Here is a 22,792-nt window from a genome sequence, read left to right as displayed (position 1 = left end):
GCACCTTCGGTGCTGTCTCACCCGGCACTTCGCTTCCGTTTGAAGCGGCATCAGAGCCTTCGCTCCTGCTAGCTTTGCTTCGTGCTCGGAGAGCCTCAAGTTCTCTCTGCAGCTCCAGCAGCCTGCGCGCTGAGCGCGCTTTGTCTAGCTCGTCCTCCTGACGACGGCGCTCATCCTCCTCGCGACGACGCTCGCGTAGCGCTATCCGCTCGTCGCACACAAATTGGCGAAGGGCTGCTCCCTCGAGACCTAACGCCTTTCCCCGCCGGATGATGCTCCCTAAGTCATCCAGCGTACACATGCTCTTCGCTGGGACAGCGCGCGCTATTTCACTTGAACGCTATGCCTCGCGGTCAAGGCCAATCGTGGTCAGCAAGTCCTGTCCGTTGAATCGGGCCAACCTGCCCACTGCTGCATCTTCCGCACGCGGGGTGGAGAGGTTGTCGCTCCTCCCCCTCGTGTAACTTTGTTGTATAGTTCTCGCCCTGTTGTTTTCCTTCTTATTGTCAATAGTTGCTTGTGTTCTGATCCTGTGTTTATTCGCGTCGCGCCTGTGTATTTTCGCAATATTGCTTGGTTTGTTTTGTAGCCGTTTGTTCTTGTTCTTACCCAAGTAAAAGGGTTGCTGAGGAAACTTGCCTATACGCCTCATGCCTCCGGTCAACGGCTAATCAGGCGTGGCCCCTATCGCCGGTCAGCAGTCTAACCTCATCTTCCGCACGCGGGGTGGAGAGGTTTGTCGCTCCTCCCCCTCCGAATTTACGGAGAGTGCAGTGGTGGGCAGGTTGGCCCGATTAATTATAATTTCGGCGCCAATCAAACATCTAGCCGCCCACCATATCGTGACAATTGGCGTCCGCGACAGGACAAAGAAAAGAGCAAAGCGAGTGGTGAGAATCGGTGACTTAGCTGCGTAGTGGCAAGGTCCGGTCGCAGGGAGCGTCGGGCTGCGGAAGCGCGCGGTGCTGATGGGGGGGGGGGGGGGGGGGGGGTGCGGATACGGGCGAACTTGGGCCCCGGGTTACGCGTCTTCCACGCGTCTTTCGGGGCCGTCGTCGCCGCGCTCTACGCGTCAGACACCGCCTAGGCTCGCTTGCCGAGCACTTCCCTGGCTGACCCCACACACGTCGGCACGCACCGAAATCTCTAAACCAACTAACTCGGTCGTGATTTTCCCGCCACCGTGTTCACGTGACAAACCACAAAAAAAAACAAATAAAAGCAAACGAATCCTCTCGGCCCCGTGCACCAACGATTTACAGATGTTGAGAAGGGGGGAGAAGAAACATGAAGAAACTGAAGGGGATGCGAAGGAAAGGTATGGTCCCAACGAGGAGCGATGTTAACTTCCCAAGGTTGGGACGGGTGCTAGGGCATTCACCGGCCGCTTCCCGTCCCCCCCCTCGTGAAAGCACTCTCTTCCCGGCGATAATCCTGAGGAGGGGGGCGGCGTAGTCTTGACCCCCCAGCGTCGCGAGGGGTCAACGCCCACGCGGGGGGAGGCAAAGTCATCGCCGCTGCGTCGTGGCCAGCCGTGGCCACTTTGGTCGGAGAAGAAAGAAGAAAAATAAAGCATGCGCGCACTTTGTGACACATGCGTTAGCTCGTTGTTGGGCTAGAGGAGGGGTTAATGGGGGATTTGAAAAGAAAGTGCGGAGTCACTAGGGCTGAGGACAAAGGTCGCTGTCCCTTTCGTGTCTAGCCTCTGTTGCAGAGCCAGAACTGGACGACGCCATGGCTGAGGGGCTCCTCTGAGGGACATTCGCCTTTGAATTCTTGGGTTGTATCAGACTGTAGACACTCTTCTATTTCAGTTCACGCATTCTTTACTGGCTGGTTACCTGCAGGCGGTCATCGTTATATACTCTAGCATCGGGGGTTCTGCTTTTGCGTTGTGTTCAATGACCCCATTTCCCGCTCAGAGGTCGCGCACTAAAAGTAACGCAGCGCCGTTCATAATTTATACCAAAAGTAAAGACGGCATTCAAAAAGCGCGCTGGCTGCTAGTTCGGCGCTGCGGTTCTATTCTGCCTTTATGCTGTTCATGAGCGCTGTTATACATTTGATGATGAGCCCAGAAAAAAAAATCCTGCTAGAGCCATCCTAGGGAACAAAAACAAATTTGAGAGATCACTCCCAACATCACTTGGAGAACACTTGGAAGTATTGGGGGACACGCTTAATCGGGTTTCACACTAGCTTCACCTAGAACTTAAGTCCCACTTAAATACGAAACAAAAATCAGCGAAAGATGTAGAACAACGTTCTAGCTCATTACAAATTTCTGTACAGAAGAGTGTTCCGAGAATATGTGGAGCACCACTGCGCTTATATTTTTATGTGTAACCACGTTCCACTTAACGCAGCTTTCACGGGCTTAGGCCACCATGCGCGAGTTGCTTTTACGCTAACAGAGACTATTCCTCATTTTTTTAGAGCGAGAGCTCTACTCCTCGGGGTACAACTTCCGATTTCGAAGTGGATGAGACAATGACCTTCAATGCCTCAAAAGGTCAAACCGAACTTAACTGGGTGGTGGTACGGCCCAAGCTATGGTAGTATGACCACGCGATCATGTCACTATGACCTTTGGGTACCTGACTTTAAACTTGGCCCTGACCCTAACGTTTGATTAGAGATAGCGGAGACCATGCTAAACAGAGCTTTCGATCGTAAACTAGACTCAAGCCACGTTGAAACCTAGCCATTTTTTTTTGTTCTTTCGCAGCACTGGCGTCAACTCACCCTCGGTCTGGCGAATTTCATAATGGGAGTGTACACTGACCCTAATGCCGGCCAAGCACTACAGACGGCCGGCTTGTTAATCAAGGCGTGCACGGATGTCCGCGGGAAACCCTGGTCCACCAGCCCGGACCTGCAGCAATTCATGACGAAGCTGAAGCTCTCCTTGACGAGCCCGCCCTCCGGCGCTCCCACCTCGGCCGACGCTGTGCTGGCGCTTCACGTCGAGCTGTCGTACGCGTACGGGCTGAGCGCGCTGCTCAGAATGCGGCCACGCGACAACAATTCCATGGCCGTGCATTTCAACGGCGCTGGTATGCAGGCGGCTCTGTCCAGGAGCAGCAAGCCAAGGTTAGCGGAAAATAACTTTCCCAAGTCGGTTGAAGCACCCGGAAGAAAGGGTCAGAGGCATTCTTGCCTTCAGAAGCATTATTGAGGCGAAAGCCATTCTTGGCTTAGGAGTGGCGTGGACGAAAGAATTGTCTGCAAGTGTGACGTGGGCGGATGTTGTAGACAGAGGCTGTCCGCAAAAGTGTCCGCACGAACTGTCAATCGCAAGTTTTTTGCAATTAAAGAATTTCTTTGAAGGAGAAATTCTAGAGGCCCGTGTACTGTGCGATGTCAGTGCACGTTAAAGAACCCCAGGTGGTCGAAATTTCCGGAGCCCTTCCCTACGGCGTCTTTCATAGCCTTAGTCGCTTTGGGACGTTAAACCCCATAAACCAAACCAAACCTAAAATAAAGTGTAAAGTTGATCGTTTTTAATCACCAACCTAAGAATTAAGGCTGGCGACGGCGGTAACTGCCCCCGCCTTTTCACGCAGTGACCTCATGAGCCTAGCGGACGTTGCGGGCGTGAGGGGAACCCCGATGCTGTTGGCGACTAGGATGAACCTGTACGCCAAGATGAAAGTAGCTGTCGCCAATGGCCACCAGAGGGCGACCGCCATGACAGCAACGTTCACCGAAAAGCAGGTGAGAGACGGACGGTCACTGCATTCAGCCTCGTGCCTGTTCGTGCAGTTACAGCACCTGTTCGCATGCTTCATCCCTCGCAGATTACCAGCAGTGTCCTCTTGGACACTAGTTTTTGTGTGTATGTATGTTCGTGAAGTGTTTTCTACCAGATGATGTGGCATGGTCTGTAAGCGGGTTAACGTCTCGAAGCTACACGCTGGCAGTGAGAGACGCCGTGGAGTCACGACACGAGCGTTCCGTTTCACAAACCAGACCAGAGCGTATGGAAATGCTAGTTTTGAAGCGAAAGCCTCACTACGGGACCTCTGGCTTCAATCGCGGACCATGCAGATTTGACCGTCAAATGACCTTGAGCTTCGAAAGCAAAGGAAAGGCGCATATACTGGCTCCCTGGGACAGTGGACACCTTAGTCGCTCTTTAAGATACGAAACCAATGGAGTGGAAGCTTCGAAAGCAAAGGAAATGCGCATAACTGCGCTCTTAGAAAAATGGACACCTCAGTCGTGCTTTAAGCTATGTGGCGGTAGTGACAGATGTGCGCTGCATGCGTTGGCATTGACAACGTTGCGGCAGAAACGCGGCACTGAAGCCATAGGCCGTTGACATACATAGTGTTCATTATCACTTCTGCGAAAGCTACACCATCTAGCAGGGAAACATCCCCTACTCATCGGTGGGGACTTCAACATTCAGCATACTGACTGGGGATACACAACCACGACACATCGAGGTCGCAGGCTCTGGCTGCTCCTGCAGAACCTCCAACTCACTGTGCACAACACGTTTCAGACGCCTACGCGGATCGGCAACAGTGTCAGCATGGACACCAGTTCGGACCTGACGCTGAGCCGCTGTATCCGCGGCGTTACCTGGAACAGAACACAACATACACTGGGCAGTGATCATTACATTATACAAATCACTGTCCCATACAAACCACCCCGTCACGCAAATATGACACACGAACTCATTAACTGGGATGCATTTCGCGCTGCACGCACCGCCCTCCCAGACACTCCCATCGCAGACATCGATGCATGGGTGCAATCACTCAAGCATGACGTTCACCACAACGACACATTGAAACTACAACCGAAACACCGACCCTTGACACACGCCTAGCCCACCTCTGGGAGGCTTATCACAGCATCCTGGAACGCTGGAAAGGCAACAAACACAACAGAACGCTTAAAAAGCGGCTGGCCGCGCTGCAGACACAAATCCAACATCACTCTGAGTAGCTCTGTCGATCCAACTGGGGACAGATATGTGACGGCATCGCCGGAAACCTGTCCAGCAAACGTGCATGGCAACTCCTCCGGCACCCCATTGACCCCACACGCACCAAATCAGCAGCACAGCACCACGTGACACGCCTCACACATGAACACATTGACGATCCCGACACCCTTTTAGACACACTTCAAACCATGTACACATCTCCAGGCGGCCCCACACCTCTACCCCACTACACAGGACAACCAAATCCCACACTCGACACCGACATCACGGAGACGGAAGTCAGAGCGGCCCTCCTGATTCTCCGCGCCAACTCCGCACCTGGTGCAGACCAAATCACAAACTCCATGCTCCGTAATCTGGATGACCGATCGATCACCCACATTACGAAATACTTCAACCAGTGCTGGAGCGAGGGTAACCTCCCGCAGTCCTGGCGCCACGCGAAGGTAATATTTATACCGAAACCCAACAAACCACTCACCATTCAAAACCTTCGCCCGATTTCGCTAACCTCATGCCTCGGGAAGCTCCTCGAGCATGTTGTGTTAGCGAGACTCACAAGTCACATGGCGGACAACAATCTCTACCCGCATATCATGGTGGGATTCCGCCCTCATCTATCCGCACAGGATGCCATGCTGCAACTCACACACGACCTTTTTGACCCGCTTCTTCCAGGTCACACCAAGGTAGTCTTAGCTTTGGATCTCTCCAAAGTTTTTGATCGCATTGAACATCAGGCGATCATGACTGCTCTATCCCCATTGAATGTGGGTGTGCTCACGTACGCCTACATTCAAGCATTCCTGACTGACCGCACGGCTGAGATACACTTCGGCCCTCTGTCTTCCCCCTCCTACACACTTCAGAGTATCGGCACCCCTCAAGGGTCCGTCCTTTCCCCCTTTCTCTTTAACATTACCCTCATACCCCTCGCCCAGAAATTGGCAATTATTCCCCACCTGAAGCACACTCTTTATGCCGACGATATCACCCTGTGGACCACCCACGGCAGTGACGGCGACATAGAGAACACCTTACAAGAAGCAGCCACCCTCACCCAAAATTACGCACGGACCATCGGACTGTCTTGCTCCCCATAGAAGTCCGAACTGCTCCTCATCCGGCCTAAGAACCGCCGCTGTCCCCGCTCCCCCACTGACATTGAATTGAATGGTTACCCGGTACCTGAGGTTGGCACCCTCCGTGTATTGGGCCTGCACATCCAGAACGATGGCAAAAACACCACTACCCTCAAGAAACTCAAGCAGGTTGTAGGCGCGATATCGCACCTCATCCGCAGGGTTTCGGGACGTCATACAGGCATGAAGGAGCGCGACCTATGTCACCTCATTCATGCCTTTGTCCTCAGCCGTGTACTGTACACTACCCCATACTTACAACTATCCAAACATGAAAACGCTTTGGATGCTTTGATTCGCAAGGCATTCAAGGTAGCACTTCATCTTCCCCTCAACACACCCACAGACAGATTACTAGGCCTGGGCCTCCACAACACGATCGGGGAACTGGTGGAGGCCCACCGACAGGCCCAATACATCAGGCTCACAAAAACTTCCACAGGTCGGTATATCCTGGACTCCCTGGGAATCAAAATACCGGCCAACGACCCAACCCTCCTCGCCATCCCACGATCCCTTCACCGAGAGCTTCTCATCAGGCCACTCCCGAGGAATATGCACCCGTCCCACCATGAGCAGCGCCGCAGAGCCCATGCGAAGGCACTCCATCGAGCGTACGGCCCCGAGCCGGACGCCGTATGGGTGGACGCTGCCTGCACGGGTGATGAAGCGACAGCAGCTGCGGTGGACTCCTCTTCATCCACCCTCCTCACACTACCTCTCTCTCCAGACACGTCCCCAGAGGCTGCAGAGGAAGCCGCCATTGCACTTGCTATAACCCGCACGGAAGCCTGGTATATTTTAACTGACTCTAGAACTGCGATTCTAAATTTTGCTCGAGGTCGAGTTCATGTCCCTGCTTTTGACATACTGGACTCGCCCGATGCACCCCCGCCCCGCCAAGTGGAGCTGATATGGGTGCCTGCGCACTCCGGGAATCCCGGAAACGAGACCGCCAACCTTTTAGCCCGAGGTTCTTTAAGCCGGGCTCAGGTGGCCTCGGATCGGGGATTCACGAAGGATCGCATGCACTCATTCAGTGAGCTGACCCAGGCATACAGAGCCTCTCGCCAGCTCTACCCCCCGCCCCACCCCTCCCTAGATAACAGACACGCAACACTCTTGCGCAGATTACAAACACATACTCTCCCCTCGCCCCTTACCCTAACCCACTATCATCCCTCCTTCCCCACTCCTGCTTGCGCCCTATGCCCAGAACCCTTCGCTTCTTCCCTCCACATCCTTTCCCTCTGCCCGGCGGACCCTCCCCCGCGGGACCTAGAGAACCTCAAGACCTGGGAGGACTGGGAGACCCTGCTGCGCTCGGAGGACCCGGCCGTGCAGACCATCGCCACCGGCCGTGCTGCCAGTGTTATGAACCTTAGGAATATAAACACTTGAGTGCAGTGGGGTCGTGCGGGGACCCTGGGGCGTGCCCCGAATTCCTGTTAAATTAAAGTTTTTCTCTCTCTCTCTCTCTCTGGCGTTGAAAACGTTTTACACTGCGGTGATTTTAAGAAAAGGAAGTAAGCATAACTGGCTTCCTGGGTCGGTGGACGCCTGAATCGCGCTTATGGGTACGTGAGATGATGACAGAGATGTAGGCTGCATGCGCTAGCGCTGACAACGTTGTGACACTGCTGCACTGCTGCAATAGGCCGGAGCGTTCACTGGGTGAGAAAACTCTCACGATCAATAATTAACTGCCGCCTGCCAGGGTGGCCGGGAGGGTGCGCTGCCTATCCAATGTCCTCCAATGTCCGGAACGCACTCAACGTTACAGACGTCAAGCCGTCATAGCTGTCGCTCTGTAACCAGGTTCCGCAGTAGTTGAATCGCGCCATTTTTTCAGCTGGGGGTGCTAGTTTACGGCCCCTCTTTGTTTGCTTTATATAACAGAGTGGTGAGGCCACAGCTTTTCGTTTTGTCTGAGACGTAGTGCCATAGCCCTAATACTTATTGATGCGAAAGCATTACTAGGCTTTATCGGCGGCTTTCTGTCATCAAAACTATTTTGAGAGTACCACCATCCTCGTTCGTAATAATCGAGCGTTCGCTATAACTGAGGCCGTTATAAGTGGGCTGCACTGTATTTCTTATTTATGGAAATAAGGGCGCGCTTTAAGTGCCGCTAGTAAATACACATCACACGTGAGAACAGTTGACAAAAGGACTTTTGAACCACGTAAACCTCTTACAAAGTGTTTATTCTTTTTTATTCATGTGGCCTTGGCATGCGTACTTTATAGGATATGCATTATCGTCAGGATCATATTTATTTGCAACACTTATGTAAATATCAGTATCTATTTATGTTCCCGCCCCTTTACACATTTCGCCCTCTCCTCAACGAAACAGTAAAAAAGAAATATGAGAACCAAGAGAAGCGGCGCCTCTTAATCCCTTTAGCCGCCGCGGTAGCTCAGTGGTTATGGTGCTCGGCTGCTGACCCGAAAGACGCGGGTTCAATCCCGGCCGCGGCGGTTGAATTTCTTTGGAGGCGAAATTCTAGAGGCCCGTGTACTGTGCGATGTCAGTGCACGTTAAAGAACCCCAGGTGGTCGAAATTTCCGGAGCCCTCCACTACGGCGTCTCTCATAGCCTTAGTCGCTTTGGGACGTTAAACCCCATAAACCAAACCAAACCAAACCAAACCAATCTTAATCCCTTTCTCAATGTGACTGCAGGTGAAGGACGTCAGTTTTCAAGGCGTCAGCAGTGGTGCTTTTGGCGACGCGATCCAATCCAAGACCCCGTACACTCGGGACGCCAGAATGCTCGAGTCGCCCATCCTCGTGGTAATGCTGGAGTCCGTGTGGAGGGACATCGGGAGCAGCCTCGAGCTCTTCTTCTGGACCAGCTGGAACGTCGTGGACGAGGTCGTCCCTTTCGTCGCACCCGGAGCGTAAATATCGCAGCAGTTCAGTTCAATCTTACTCACGCTGACAGAAAAGCCAAGCGCGCTTGCGTAAATTGATATTAAAGCTGTTCGAGGCACAGAAAAGTTCCACGGTGTCATCAATACTCCGCATATCGATTGAAGTCCCTCGTATACAGGCAACCACTGATTAGGGGACGGAAGGGAGCGCAAGCGACGATGATCCAGGGACCTTAAATAAGTACTTGACATCTGGATGACCTTCATAATAGGACATCACTTTGTAATACGCTCTAAGAACGTACTCTCATGGCCTCCCTATCGTTCCTTGCCTGCACAAGTACATGTCGTCTACGACGTAAAATGATTTGCCGATTCCGTTCTGCTCTCAAGCACCCAGCCCCAGGTTCGAAGTGACATGCCAGAGATAGATTCAATTCAATTCAATTCAATTTTTTTTCGAATCTCTTTTACGAAAAATTCCTGCAGCCTGCTTTTCCCGACAACGTCTGCGTAATCGGTGTATCCGCTGGCCGCCGTAATAACAGACTTCCTATAGAGCAGTAGTAAGAAAATGATGTATACATCAGCAAACGCACCAAATTGATGCTGCTCATGGAGGGCTTTTACTTGAGAAAATAGGCTTCAACAGAACTGCTCGCTGGTTGCTGCTCTTTCTATACGCAACAGTTAGAGCTAGTCAACAAATCTTCTCTGATTTGATCTTACATTGTCTTCACTCATGCGTTATGTTGACACTTTCTTACTTTCATACTACTGAGCGGGGTTTCTTTTTGAAACAGCGGCTTTACGAGGAAAACAGTGGTGGACAACGAGTGAAATTCTTCATTTCCACGTCTTCACACTTTGGCGCAGTATCACAAAAGCTGCTCGTTACAGTGTCGACCCTGTGGTGTGAGGTTGCGACGTGACCGTGAATTAAACGCCACGGGTTTTTGCTATAATAATAATAATATTTTTATTTATTCATTCCAATACAAATGCGGGCCTGCCAAAGCCTTAGAAGGCTTGAGTGGCAGCGCCCGACAGCAGACGGCACACAACTCATGCACCGAACACACAAAGTGCCAAAAAACAGAAAAAAAAAGCGGGGGATAAGAAAAGTAAAATAAATTCAAAGAGCGGAGTAAAAATGCAACAAACGGAAAATAAAGAACACGTAAAATCATAGAATCATAACAGAGTGCTGGAACTAACAACGAAGTTTCTGAAGAAAAGCTTTCACTATTTTTTTGGAGTTAGCAGAAAACATTTCTTTAGGTAACCGGTTGAGCACAGAAGGAACATAATGTTTTCGCAGACGCTGGCCGTATCGAATAATCAACATAAGGACAGTGCTTTCCTCCAAGACAGGCAAACTTTCAAATATACCAGGAACGCGTTCCTGTATTCACAATTTTCAGCGTTGGACGGCTGTTGTGGCCACTGACTCATCATAGTTATCAGACTGGGGAGGTTCTGAAGCCGCTGCAGCAATCTGTGATTTACCCTCTGAAACACCATCATCATCATCGTTAGTCCTGCTACACACACTGCTGGACAATCACCTCTCTCATTCATCTAAACGTAACCTTAATTGTGCGCACTCAATGGCAGTGGGAACTAAAAGGGACGCAGGGGTTTGTCCCCTTGACGACTAAATGCTTCAGTCTCTAAAGGAACAACCATTACTCACTTAGGCAAAGTGATCATGGGGCGTAGTGGTTTGTCCCTTCTGGGACTAACTGCGTTACTACAAATGTTAGTCTCTAAAAGGGCAACCGTTACTCCCTTAGGCAACACGATCATGGGCCAGTCTCCCCATGGACTAACCATTTTTTACGAGGGCTATACGTACTTCACTAGCTACATTGTACCTGTTTTTGCAAGTAAATTGTAGGGTTTAGCGTTCCAAAGCAACAGATGACTAGAAGGGACTGCGCAGTATAAGTCTCCGGATTAATTTAGACCACCTGAGGTGTCTTAACGTGCGCTGTCACTATACAAAATGCGGGCGCTTTTGTATTTCGTGTCCATCTAAATGCGGCCGCAGAGGGTGAGGTCGAACGCGCGAACTTGGGATGATCTATCGCGGCGGGTTTGCCCATTTTTTTGCCTTAGATTTCACTGCCCAGTTGAATCGCAGAATTGCTAAAAATGCATTCAGCAGGGATCAAACATTTACTGCAGCATAGGTACCCGTTTACCAGTTGCACGTACCTTTATCAGCCACAGTCGAAAAGTGGCAACGCCCAACCATATGTTTTGTGCATCGATTCTCCGCCTGCACGCGCTTTGTTCTTCTGATACTTCCGATCGGGGGAGCATTCCTACTTCATTATGTGAGTTACTCCTCAGGTTCACGTTGTCCCCGCAAGCGTTGCTGGAAACCTCAAAAAAGGAGTTTAATACTTGGCAGCCATTCCCTCGTTTAAAAAAACAACAAAATGGCGGATGCGATACCCTGTGGTATGGCGACTATATACAGAGTTAGCTCGTTTCCGAAACGCTCAAGCAATTATGACGGAATACAGTGAGTGGTTCAAAATGGTTGCTGATGTTTTGTAAATTATTGCATTTCTTTATTTATTGCAAAGCGGATTGTTTTTTTCATTGCACACTAAAGATGACAGCCTTATGATAGTAGAAATTGGTTTGGTTTGGTTTATTGGGGTTTAACCTCCCAAAGCAACTCAGGCTATGAGGGACGCCGTAGTGAAGGGCTCCGGAAATTTCGACCACCTGGGGTTCTCTAACGTGCACTGACTACGCACAGCACACGGGCCTCTAGAATTTCGCCTTCATCGAAATTCAGCCGCCGCGGCTGGGATCGAACCCGCGTCTTTCGGGTCAGCAGCCGAGCGCCGTAACCACTGAGCCACCGCGGCGGGCAGTAGAAATTGGTGGAAGGACTTTGTATGGCAGTTTTGGGAAGTATTGCTAATTAACACGAAGTCATTGCACGTATTTCGCGGAATAGGCGGCTCAGGTGGTTTGTTCTGAAGATGAATTCGTCCATCACCATGTGGACGACGAACTGTTTTCTTTTGCGTTTATTTTGAAATAACCAAGTAAAGTGCTCTGGAGGCATGACGACATTTACTAGCCGTAAGGCATTTATATGAGATGCGTCGGAAGTCGTGCTCAGTAAGAGCGTAGTCATCATCCGCCCGCCGAAAGAGCACACTGCCTTGCGCTACCTTCTTCGCCGTCGGGTAGGGCGCGCTCTCGCCCGCAATCACGTGACCACTCGATGCTCGCAGCCAGTGGCTCGCGCCTCGTACTAACTCTTATTTTAATGCGAAAGCATTATAGCCCCATTAGACGAAATTTCGTCAATGACCATTGCTGTTGAGGCCCAGTGTTGGTCCCAGAAAAGATGACGTCACCACGTGGTCTCGGAGCACGCGTTAGGTCAAGGCGATGGTGGAAGGCTAAGCGCGCTACAGGAGGAGCAGGTGGCGTCACCTGGGGAGAGCCGCGACAACTCCCTTCAAGGCCATGCGTGCAGCTGCACGCTACGTAAATGACAAGCTGCGGTGAGGGAGTGTCGCCGCCAAGGCAATGTGCAGCTGCGAACGTGTGCCGGTCTTCACGCACAACAAACCACGCAGATGAACCATCTCGCAGAAAGAACTTCAATGAAAGAAACTCGGCGTGGCGAAAACTAATGATTTCCTATTGTCACATGTCAGCAGTCTTAAGTGCATGAGCCGCCGCGGTGGCTCAGTGGCTATGGTGCTCAGCTGCTAACCCAAAAGACGCGGGTTCGATCCCGGCCGCGGCGGCTAGAATTTCTTTGGAGGAGAAATTCTAGAGGCCCGTGTACTGTGCGATATCAGTGCACGTTAAAGAACCCCAGGTGGTCGAAATTTCCGGAGCCCTTCACTACGGCGTCTCTCATAGCCTTAGTCGCTTTGGGACGTTAAACCCCATAAACCAAACCAACCAACCAAGTGCATGAATTTCTTATTCCTCCAGCCTGTTCTGGAGATTGGAGGGTGTTGTGTCAAGGCAGATAACAGAGCAAGTTGGTAAACATTCATTGTGAATAACATAAGCGCTACAAACACCGACACAAAGAGGAACACAGCGCTGTGTTCCCCTTTGTGTTTGTAGCGCTCTTGTTATTCACAATGAAGGGTGTTGTGCGCGCGTGAAACTAAGGTACACGTGATGCTGCCACATACTGTATGCGCATACGCACTGTTCGACTATCGTTAACGTTATAGCCCATAGCGGATTTTAAAAAACCGCTTGTACGGGTTTATTGGGCTCAGTAAAGTAACCTGCTTGCCTCCTGTCGAGTCGCAGGAATAAACGTTCCTTGGTGTTTTGTTTAGCTACCCATTTCCTGGGTTCCAGACATGACAAAGGGCTTAGAAGGAAGGACGACAGCGCGAAACCAATGGAGCGAACCTAATAAAGCTACTGCTCAAACTACTGGAAAAGGACTGCTGAAACCATCTTAGTTACGCCCCGCCGCGGTGGCTCAGTGGTTACGGCTCTCGGCTGCTGGCACGAAAGACGCGGGTTCGATCCCGGCCGCGGCGGCTGAATTTCGATGGAGGCGAAGTTCTAGAGGCCCGTGTACTGTGCGATGTCAGTGCACGTTAAAGAACCCCAGGTGGTCGAAATTTCCGGAGCCCTCCACTACGGCGTCTCTGATAGCCTGAGTTGCTTTGGGACGATAAACCCCATAAACCAAAACCAAACCAAACCTTAGTTACAAGAAGCCCAGTAAACGGTATTTGCCCGTTGGCTTGTGCAGGTCGTACGGACAGTCCAGGTATTTTAATAAGTACGACTTCTGGGTTGACTGTGTACGCATGGTCGCGCACCCCATGGAACCGGTTATCATCTATCAGGCTGGCCTCGCTCATCCCAGCAACGCGACCAAAGATCTGATAACCAGCATGACGAACGCTATCGCCACGTGCCTCAGCGGAAAGTGAGTAGGAATTTTCTCTTATCGAAAACACACCTAAAAGAGTTAGGGCACTGAGTCAGATGTAGGAAACTTCCTATATACCGGGTGTCCCAGCTAAATGTAACCAAGCTTTTAAAAAACACGGGGTGTCCTAACCGTCTGAAACCAAATGAGGGTTGTTTAGAGTCGCGTGTCCTAGTCTGCAGTATTTTTTTCGTTGTTCAAGGTTGACTAATTATTTAAGCTTAATTAACTAACTTTCTAATTATTGACTTGAGGAACAAAGTGTCAATGGAAAATTTGTAGATCTCTTTGAGAAAGAGCTTACTGAGACATTTGCAGAAAAGTAATATTTACGTGAAGTAGTTTTTTACCGGCCTTTAACCATAACCCGCACAATAAGAAAAAGCTTCCACATGACAACTGTGCCACGTCAACGTCCCAAGACGCGCCTTAAAGAATAAAATCCATTTTTTCTGAAGTCGTCTCCTCGACGAGACTTTGGGTGCACATTGGGGCAGAGAAGTGAGCGAGCAGCTGGTCACGTGACAACTTTTTTTTAAGGCCAATAAATGAAGCTACGTAAATCGTAACTTGACGGAAACAGCACTACTAGCGGTTTTTCGGGGTGATCTAAAACTTTTTGCATTGACACTTTTTTCCTGAAGTCAATAATTAAAAAGTTAGCTAATTAAACTTCACTCATTAATTATCTTTGAAGAGCGAAAAAAATACTCAAGACTAGGCCACGCGACTATGAACAACCCTGAGTTGGTTTCACTGGACTAGGACACTTCGCCTTTTTTAAAAGTTGGGTTACATTTCGCTGGGACACCTGGTGTACCACTGTCCGGCCAGAGCAAACGTTAGCGCCAATTGCTGCCGCAGCGGTCGGAGGAAAGAACTTGGAGCGTCGCATGGCAACGTTATCCAGAGGAGAAAAAGAAAAGTTTCGTTTGTCGGTACCTCAACCAATTAAGCTCTCGCCGCAGCCTGTCGGGCTGCGTGCATTTGCGCGGCATGTGCACGAATGATTCCCTTCTGAACTACAGTTCTCCTGTCGCCAAGTGCGCTGGAGTAGTTAAAACCGAAACAAGCCAGAGTTTCCAACCCCTGAATAAGTTTTCAGGTTCCAACGGTTGTAACGGTTTTTCAGCACCTTACGAACACAGAGTTAAAATACTGGCTCTAGAACGAAAGCAGCTGTCTAACTCGCATTCCTGTTTTACAATTTATTGCTAAGAGTGTCGGCGGCCAATATGGTAGCATCTCTTCGTAACAAACCGTTACACGGCAGACAAAATACATGCACACTATGTGGCAATAACTATCTTCTTTAGATCGCGTCAATGGTTTAAAGCTGTATTAAAACATTTTTGCGAGTATTAACGAATCAGGTATTCACAAGTACGAAACGTTCTCTTTTTAAGGCGAAAGCCTTTAATGCCTCATACTGTCGTTAGCAGACGCGTCGGCATCCGTGTCGACAGACGCGTCGGCATCCGTGTCGACAGACGCGTCGGCAGCCGTGACGACAGACGCGTCGGCAGATTCGTCCGCCTTTCGGCGTCACTGCTTAAAAGGCTCAAAGTTCCAGCATGAATACAGGCGCATCCAGTGAATGCATGGGCTTCATAAATAAAATAAAAGGAGCAAAGTAGAAAAAAGGAAAATAAACATAAAAATAAGAAAATGAACAAAAATAAACAAAATAACAATAAGATGTGGAAATAAAAATAAAAACAATAAAATGAAGAAAAGGAGCACAAATGGTTGGTTGGTTTATGGGGTTTAACGTCCCAAAGCGACCAAGGCTTTTAGAGACGCCGTAGTGGAGGGCTCCGGAAATTTCGACCACCTGTGGTTCTTTAACGTGCACTGACATCGCACAGTACACGGGCCTCGAACTTCTCCTCCAAAGAAATTCAACCGCCGCAGCCGGGATCGAACCCGCGTCTTTCGGGCCAGCAGCCGAGCACCATAGCCACTGAGCCACCGCGGCGGCAAAAGGAGCACAAATAAATAAAAAAACAAAATAGGATAAATAAAAAGTAAATAAAAACAAACAGTGGCCAGGAAACGCTTTCGCTTTGCAGCACTTTAGAGAGCCAAAGTGCCCCCGAATTTTTTACAGATTTCAACGCGTGCTAAAATAGGAGCTGGTTTTGTGTCTGTATATGCGTAAACATTGTTGGCACCGCATAATGGCGGCGCTGAGGGTTACCACAACTTCGCTTTAGTCCCCTGATTAGGAACAACAGAACCGGAAACGATATGCACCGTTGTGCTTAAAATAATTGAGTACACCATTACATTTTTTTTTTAATTTTGTTTTCGATTTCACTGGGTTGAGTCATCGAAACGTCGTACACAAAAAGCGCGCGTACAAAAAACGGTGGTTCGTTCTCCGCAAATTGTCTGCTACGAGCGCTCGTGACGTACATTGAGGAAGGAAACAATCTAGGAGGGGGCTTTACGCTGCCTTTTCTGAAACCGCGGAAGCGAGGTCTCCATCTGAAGATCTGCCTCCAACCCAGTGTTGTCGGTAACGCGTTACAAGTAATGGCGTTACCGGTAACGCGTTACTTTTTTCGGTAACTTAGTAACGTACTGGTTACCGTTTTAGAACTGTAACGGGTAACGTACTTAAGTTAACATTTTTCGGTAACGTGAGGTGTCACGTTACTAGTCACTTTTTATTTCAATTGTCCCCTTCCGCCTCTTTTTCAAAAACAAAACACCGAAAATGATGTTGCAAATAAAATCTACCGGTCTTCTCGACGACCCTTGTTGCGGCTCGCATGCATGCCAAAAAACACCTGCCCTTGACGACGCACTTAAAAAAAAAGCACGAACACGCAGTCACACACTTGTCTTCACCCCCAAACCACTCACACACACAACTCTCTAAAGAGTGGACGCATCCGAGCCACCAGTGATCCATTTGCAGAAATCTGTAAGTCAGTTTCTGCGTAAGCTTGTTTTCCAACCAAAAGGTCTCGTTCCAGGCGACACTCTCGCATTCTTGGTGGAAGCAGTTTCCTCTTCTGAGCAAACTCAGGAATGTCGCCACTTTACTTCAAGATGGCCCCAAGAGAGCAGTCGAAAGAGTACAATGGTACAGCACAGAAAAGGGGATTGCAGTCAACCGGCTGTTTCTATCTGCAACTTACGGCTACATTTCTCGTTATTGAGTTCCTAATTGAGCGAAGCTGACCTTGAACACCTTGACGGAAACACTCGCATTTTTGCGATAATTATGCAGGTTCAAGTAAAAAAAAAATTGTTTATGTGCGCAAATATATTTTTTCCGGTACTATGACATTTAAGCATTTCTTTATTGCTACACAACTTCCGCGTAATTTCGTAAGCAGAAGCACACCAGAATTACTGTAAATTTGTTGAGTTCAGCAATGTTTTCTTTGTGAAGTTGGAATTATATGAAGTATGAGCTTTATAAAATTGTTATCTTGAGTTCTTACAGCGAAGACACGCTGATTAAAATTTACAGCCATGGAGTAACGGCAAAGTAACGTGCGATACTTTTTTTCGGTAACGGTAACGCGTTACCTTTTTTTTTTGTAGGTAACGCAGGGCGGTAACGCGTTCTTTTTCTTTTTAGTGTAACGAGTAACGTATTCAGTTACTTTTTTTCGGTAACGCCTACAACACTGCTCCAACCAAAGATCCGAGAGCGGCTAGCGACTCTGTTGCTATAGCAACGCCCAAGCTCGTGCCGAACAATTCGGGGCGGCAGCTACTGCAGAAAGCTCCTCCGACGCCAATCAGCCTTGTTGCCAAGGTTTCTGCAGGCGACGTTGCCTTGACAACGTTATTATTGTGCTCAAGGATCACAGTACAGATTTGCGAAAAAAACACGTGACTTTGGCCACGCGTTAGAGGCACTATGATCTCAACATCGCCTAGAGGGGAAGCTGGCAGCGCTACACTTCATCCACCATGGAGAGGCGCAGGAATGCCGGGAAGACGAGTTTTCCTACTTGTCTTGGCTATTGTTGGGCATAAAACGTGGATTCAGTCGTCAAAAGGCGACTCTTCTCGAGGCAAACCTCGCAGAAATGCTGTGAAAGTTTCCGTTCCATCCTAACACCGCACATTCACTTGTGTTAAATGTACTGAAGTGAAAAACGCAGTATTGGAATAATTTAACCTGCTCACTGAGGAGAGCATCGCGTCGCAACTACACTAGCCCAACACTAGCCAAGCCAAGCACGAAACCTCGTATTCCCGCCATTCCCGCGAAGTTCTTTTTACGAAGCTCGCATAGATGGTGGCGCCAGCTTTTCCTCTAGGTAATATTTAGAAACTCGATGAGCAGGGGCCTATATCCTTTGTTTTCCGTCCTCCATGTGCTACGGCAGTCCCGATTCGTAGCAGACAACGGAGCAGCGAACTCGTCACAGTACTATGGGTGCATGCGACTGTTTTGTGTACCCTCTTGTGACGTCAGAGACCATCTCTGAGCTTGCACTAGATGTGCTGCCTTGCCTTTCTGCACCCCAGTGGCCCCAATCACAAAACACAACAAAAAATTTCCTGTTGTCACATTTTTTTTTTAATATTACTAGTCATGAACTTTAGCAACAATAGAATTTTCTGTAGTACTGAGTTGCCCTTTGTTGTGGTGACAGAAGTAGAAAAAAAAATTGCAATACAGGAAAATACTACACTCCTACAAAAAAATGTGTCCTTACGACAAAACATGTCGTATTTTGGCCCCGATTATGCCTTTTTTTTTTCAACTGAAGCAGGCTGCTACTGAGCTTTCCGTTCCCTCCCAGAGGCGGTTTCAAGCTACGCGCGGCATCATGTGTTATGCACAGTGCATGCAGCAGGCATGTCACGTCGCCGTTGCTGACATGGCTCAGAGTATACCAGTGGCGGAGAATGCAGCGACCCCATTTTTTCTTTTTCCCGCAAAAATTTATTTGCTTCCGGGAATTTCGTTGTTTCGAGGCTTTCGTTATAAGTGTGATCGACCTCCTGCACTTCTTTCCCTCCGCAACCGTTCCAGAACGCAGTGGCTGAAAACGTTCAAGGTGCCTCCAACGTCGATCATCTCTCTGCCAAACCTCGTGTTTTACCTCGGCGTAGACAGATACTACGCCTCGTATCCCAGACCCACTGGAGCGGCTAGGAATTTCTTCGAAGATTGGCTGGCCACGTGCGATAAGTGGAGCCAGCTTTCGGCGCCCGCATTCCGGGGTTTCCCCGGCGTCCCCTCGACCTACTTCGACCCAGTGCGCATGGAAGTGGACGTTACCGTCGACGGCACAATAACTATACCGACGGCGCTGCTGCAGATGCCCTTCTTCTCAGCGGACGGGCTGGCAGCGGCGAACGTCGGAGGGCTGGGCCACCTCATCGCCAGAAGCCTCGTCGAAAGGTGCGGCTCTCACGGGCTCTGGCAATATGTGCGCCGGGTTATATATAAAACGAAACCGAATTTACAGAAAAAGAAAAAAACTCTTTGGTGATGTTCGGTGAATCGTTTGAAGGCTTTAGCAGTCAAACATTCGTTACATCCGAGGCTGGCATACTTTAGTTCGATATATCCGCGATGTACCGTATTGTGCGTTTTTATCGTAAAGACTTTCAAAAATTTTCCCGCCTCAACCGCTCGATCCTTTGCGGTGAAACTGCACACAGAGCTTGCGCAATATGGTAACTTTTGTATCGTAGCAAGTTTTACAACGGTACTTACTTAGTTGAGCCGTGCATGATGCGAAATCGTAGTTGTCTGCGCAGGGATCGTCGAACCAAAACCTGCAGACGCCGTTTTTTCGCTGAAAGGCGGCAGTGGCGCCACCTGTTTTCAGCAGTGAAAAGCGTCACGACAAGGTGCCGCGGCGATTTTGCAAATAATATCATCTGAAAGATAAAGCCTCCTTAAATCAGTTGTTCTGATATTTCTTTTCGCTCAGTTAGCCGAAAAAACGGCATATTCAAAGGGCACGCGTACAGTGTAGGCACGCGCTTCATGCAACGCTCACCTCGGCTACCTCGGCGCCTTGTCGTAACGCTTTTCACTGCTGAAAACAGATGGCGCCACTGCCGCCTTTCAGCGAAAAACGGCGTCTGCGGGTTTCGGTTCGACGATCCCTAGGCAGACAACTACGATTTCGCATCATGCACGGCTCAACTACGTAAGTACCGTTGTAAAACTTGCTACGATACAAAAGTTACCATATTGCGCAAGCTCTGTGCGCAGTTTCACCGCAAACGAGCGAGCAGTTGAGGCTTGAAAATTTTTGAAAGTCTTTACGATAAAAACGCACAATACGGTACAGGTGCCGTCAAAAGTAAATGGAAGGTAATATTAACGAAAAAATTTAATCATTGCCTACTGAATTCATGCATCTTGAATACATATGTGCAGACTAATTGTGCTTGTGCGAATTGCACTGTGCACCAACAAACATGGACCATTATGCTTTAGATTTAAAGAAATTAAATTTTTTTTTGACAAAGTCGCCTTCCAGTTACTTTTGACGGCGACTGTACACTTACATTCGTTATATCCGAGATCAACACATGGAAGTTCGTTATATCTGAGGTATCACGCGAAAGGTCCTAACATCCGAGGTTAACACGCGAACTTTTGTTATATCCGAGGCTACCACTCTAAAGTTCGTTATATCCGAGGTGAAGTGCCACGCTCCTCGCGTGACGGCGGTCGTCCTTTCCCCTGCACAAACACTGATAAGGCTAACGCATGAATAAACTGAGGAAACGTTCACTTAATGTTACGGCACTTTGTTGCTTAAGGGTTACGGGATTATGTTGTCTAATGTGTTTATGATGTTAAGGGGTTCACGACCCAATGAAAATGCATCAAATAACAGCTATTCACGTGAACTGTAATGCGACTAACGATCGCATGACGAATGTGTGACGAGCATGGCTCACGGTTCATGTGACCGATTATGTGACGTCACTCATGAAAGTCATGTTATGACGCCGTAATTCCGAGCGAACGACGTGATCCCTGCAAGCCTTTAACAGAGGATGCTGTAAACGACACTAACTCGCTCCTGCCGAATCTATATGCTGCAGAATGCATCTTAGATCGGCCTTCAAAAAGAGGTCTCATTCGAACAATAAAGAGCGCTGAGCGTGTTTCATCTTAAAGGGATACCAGAGGGCTGCTCCGTCCAACTTCTATTCTTGGTATTGATGCGGCAAAAGCGCTCGTAAAGAGACTGCAGTCTCCAAAGCCTTTCTTGTGTTTGGCAACTTCTTTAATGAAAAGCGGAGAAAATTCTATGTTGACCTATATTGATAGACTACCGCATTCCAATGAGAAATGTGTTCTATAAGCTAGGAAAGGTAAAAAGAATTAACCTCTGATTTACTTCGTTGCACTAAATGCGATGTAGGTGCGCTAGCATATTCATTTTGCTTAACTCCGGTGTCTTCGCTAACCTTGGCGACTGTGCTGCCGAGGTTAAATCTGGGGTTAAATTTAGGGTGATAAATTTTATTGATGCGGAAAAAATGCGAAAGCACGCGCCCTTTCGTCCTCGCTTAAGTAGTAATGAGGAGCATGTCAAAGGCTTTCGTTATATCCGTCTTTCGTTATATCAAGGTTTTTCGTTATATCTGAGTATTTCAATTGTCTCTCCCACCTCTCGTCTACAAGATGAAAGGGGAGATTTCCCCTTCTATTTTGCCACGTCTCAACCGTGGCAGGTGGCTTTTCCGTTAATAAACCCCCAGACAAAACTGTTTTCTCGCTAGCGACACACTTATATTGCTAGCCCACTAAAAAATAAGTACAATGTCTCTACCACCGGCCGTTTTAGCATGCAAATCGCATTGCATCGAGGCAGCTTTTTTCTCGCACATCCTTGAATCTAAAGGCTACTCTGTCATTCCCTTCCGAACGATGATCACTGAGTCATTTCCGGTCATGACGTCATGAGTTTGAATGGAGTAGGGTGAAATTTGCAAATGCGCGATTTCCTCGAGAATAAATTCTTTTGCTGCCGAACAAACAACAACACAGCCAGAAGGAGCCATTCCTTTGACTAAGAACAAAAATGGTTCGGAGTTTTTCATTGTTTACTTTCTCCGTACCTGTTTCTATCGGTTTCTCTGTAATCATCACGCATCCTCCTCACCGACTGCAAACAATGGGCACTCGAACCTGCAGGTACCTCAAGCCCGGTGCCAGGTTCCCTGCTGAATGCCATGGGCCGAACGGTACCGCAATGGACAACGATATCGAGAACATTCTCGCCTTCGAGTGCTGCATGCCAGCGTTGCAGGCACTGAATGCGAGCGCCGACCTACAGCTTCCCCTTCTCGGCCAGCTGAGCCCGGATAAGATGATGTTCGTCTCCGGTTGTCTCAAAGTGCGGGAACCCTTCATGCTTTGTGGAGTTCTTAAATAGGAAGTTTGGAATGACAACACAAACCTGAGGCCCTTGAATACTAAAGTAGCGTCACTTTAGCCGAGTCAAGTGGAGAAGGTTTACAACATGAGCCGTAAATCGGAGAGAAGGTGGCCGGTTTTATGGCGTTTGGGGTGCGCACAGGTGTAAAGTGGGAATAGATTGAACAGAGGTATACCGACCAGAGCATGGGTTAACTACCCCCGAAGCTGAGGTAATCCCCTGATCTAGTGCCCCAGTTACCGTCGTCAGTCTAGCGCATGGAGACACGCTATTTACTTAGCTAGAACGCCGCGACAGTACTTCCTATATTTTATTTTTATGATCTCTAGACACAACGCCACACTGAGCCATCGATGAGGTCGTGTATTCAGAGCCGAGCCTAAAACTCAAGCAACAAGTTTTGGGCTCGGCCAGTCGAGAATAAATTAATAAACGAATGAATTAACCGTCCCGAGTGCG

General features: G+C 49.0%; 1 protein-coding gene across 1 annotated transcript in view; it reads left to right on the top strand.

Annotated features, from left to right (window-relative positions):
- The window catches only part of LOC149365578 (uncharacterized), a 30,998-nt gene that overhangs the window by 5,638 nt on the left and 2,568 nt on the right, over positions 1 to 22,792 (top strand). The window contains exons 3-8 of the mRNA XM_089568844.1: positions 2,729 to 3,093; positions 3,567 to 3,717; positions 8,793 to 9,010; positions 13,755 to 13,934; positions 18,949 to 19,320; positions 22,090 to 22,291. Of these exons, the coding sequence (XP_089424970.1) occupies positions 2,729 to 3,093; positions 3,567 to 3,717; positions 8,793 to 9,010; positions 13,755 to 13,934; positions 18,949 to 19,320; positions 22,090 to 22,291 (1,488 nt within the window). The remainder of the gene's footprint in view (positions 1 to 2,728; positions 3,094 to 3,566; positions 3,718 to 8,792; positions 9,011 to 13,754; positions 13,935 to 18,948; positions 19,321 to 22,089; positions 22,292 to 22,792) is intronic.

This window comes from Amblyomma mixtum, chromosome 1, assembly GCF_055824585.1.
Source record: "Amblyomma mixtum isolate Tamu chromosome 1, ASM5582458v1, whole genome shotgun sequence".
Lineage (NCBI taxonomy): Eukaryota > Metazoa > Arthropoda > Arachnida > Ixodida > Ixodidae > Amblyomma > Amblyomma mixtum.
Note: the sequence above shows the minus strand (reverse complement) of the source record. Positions and strands in the feature narration are given on the sequence as shown.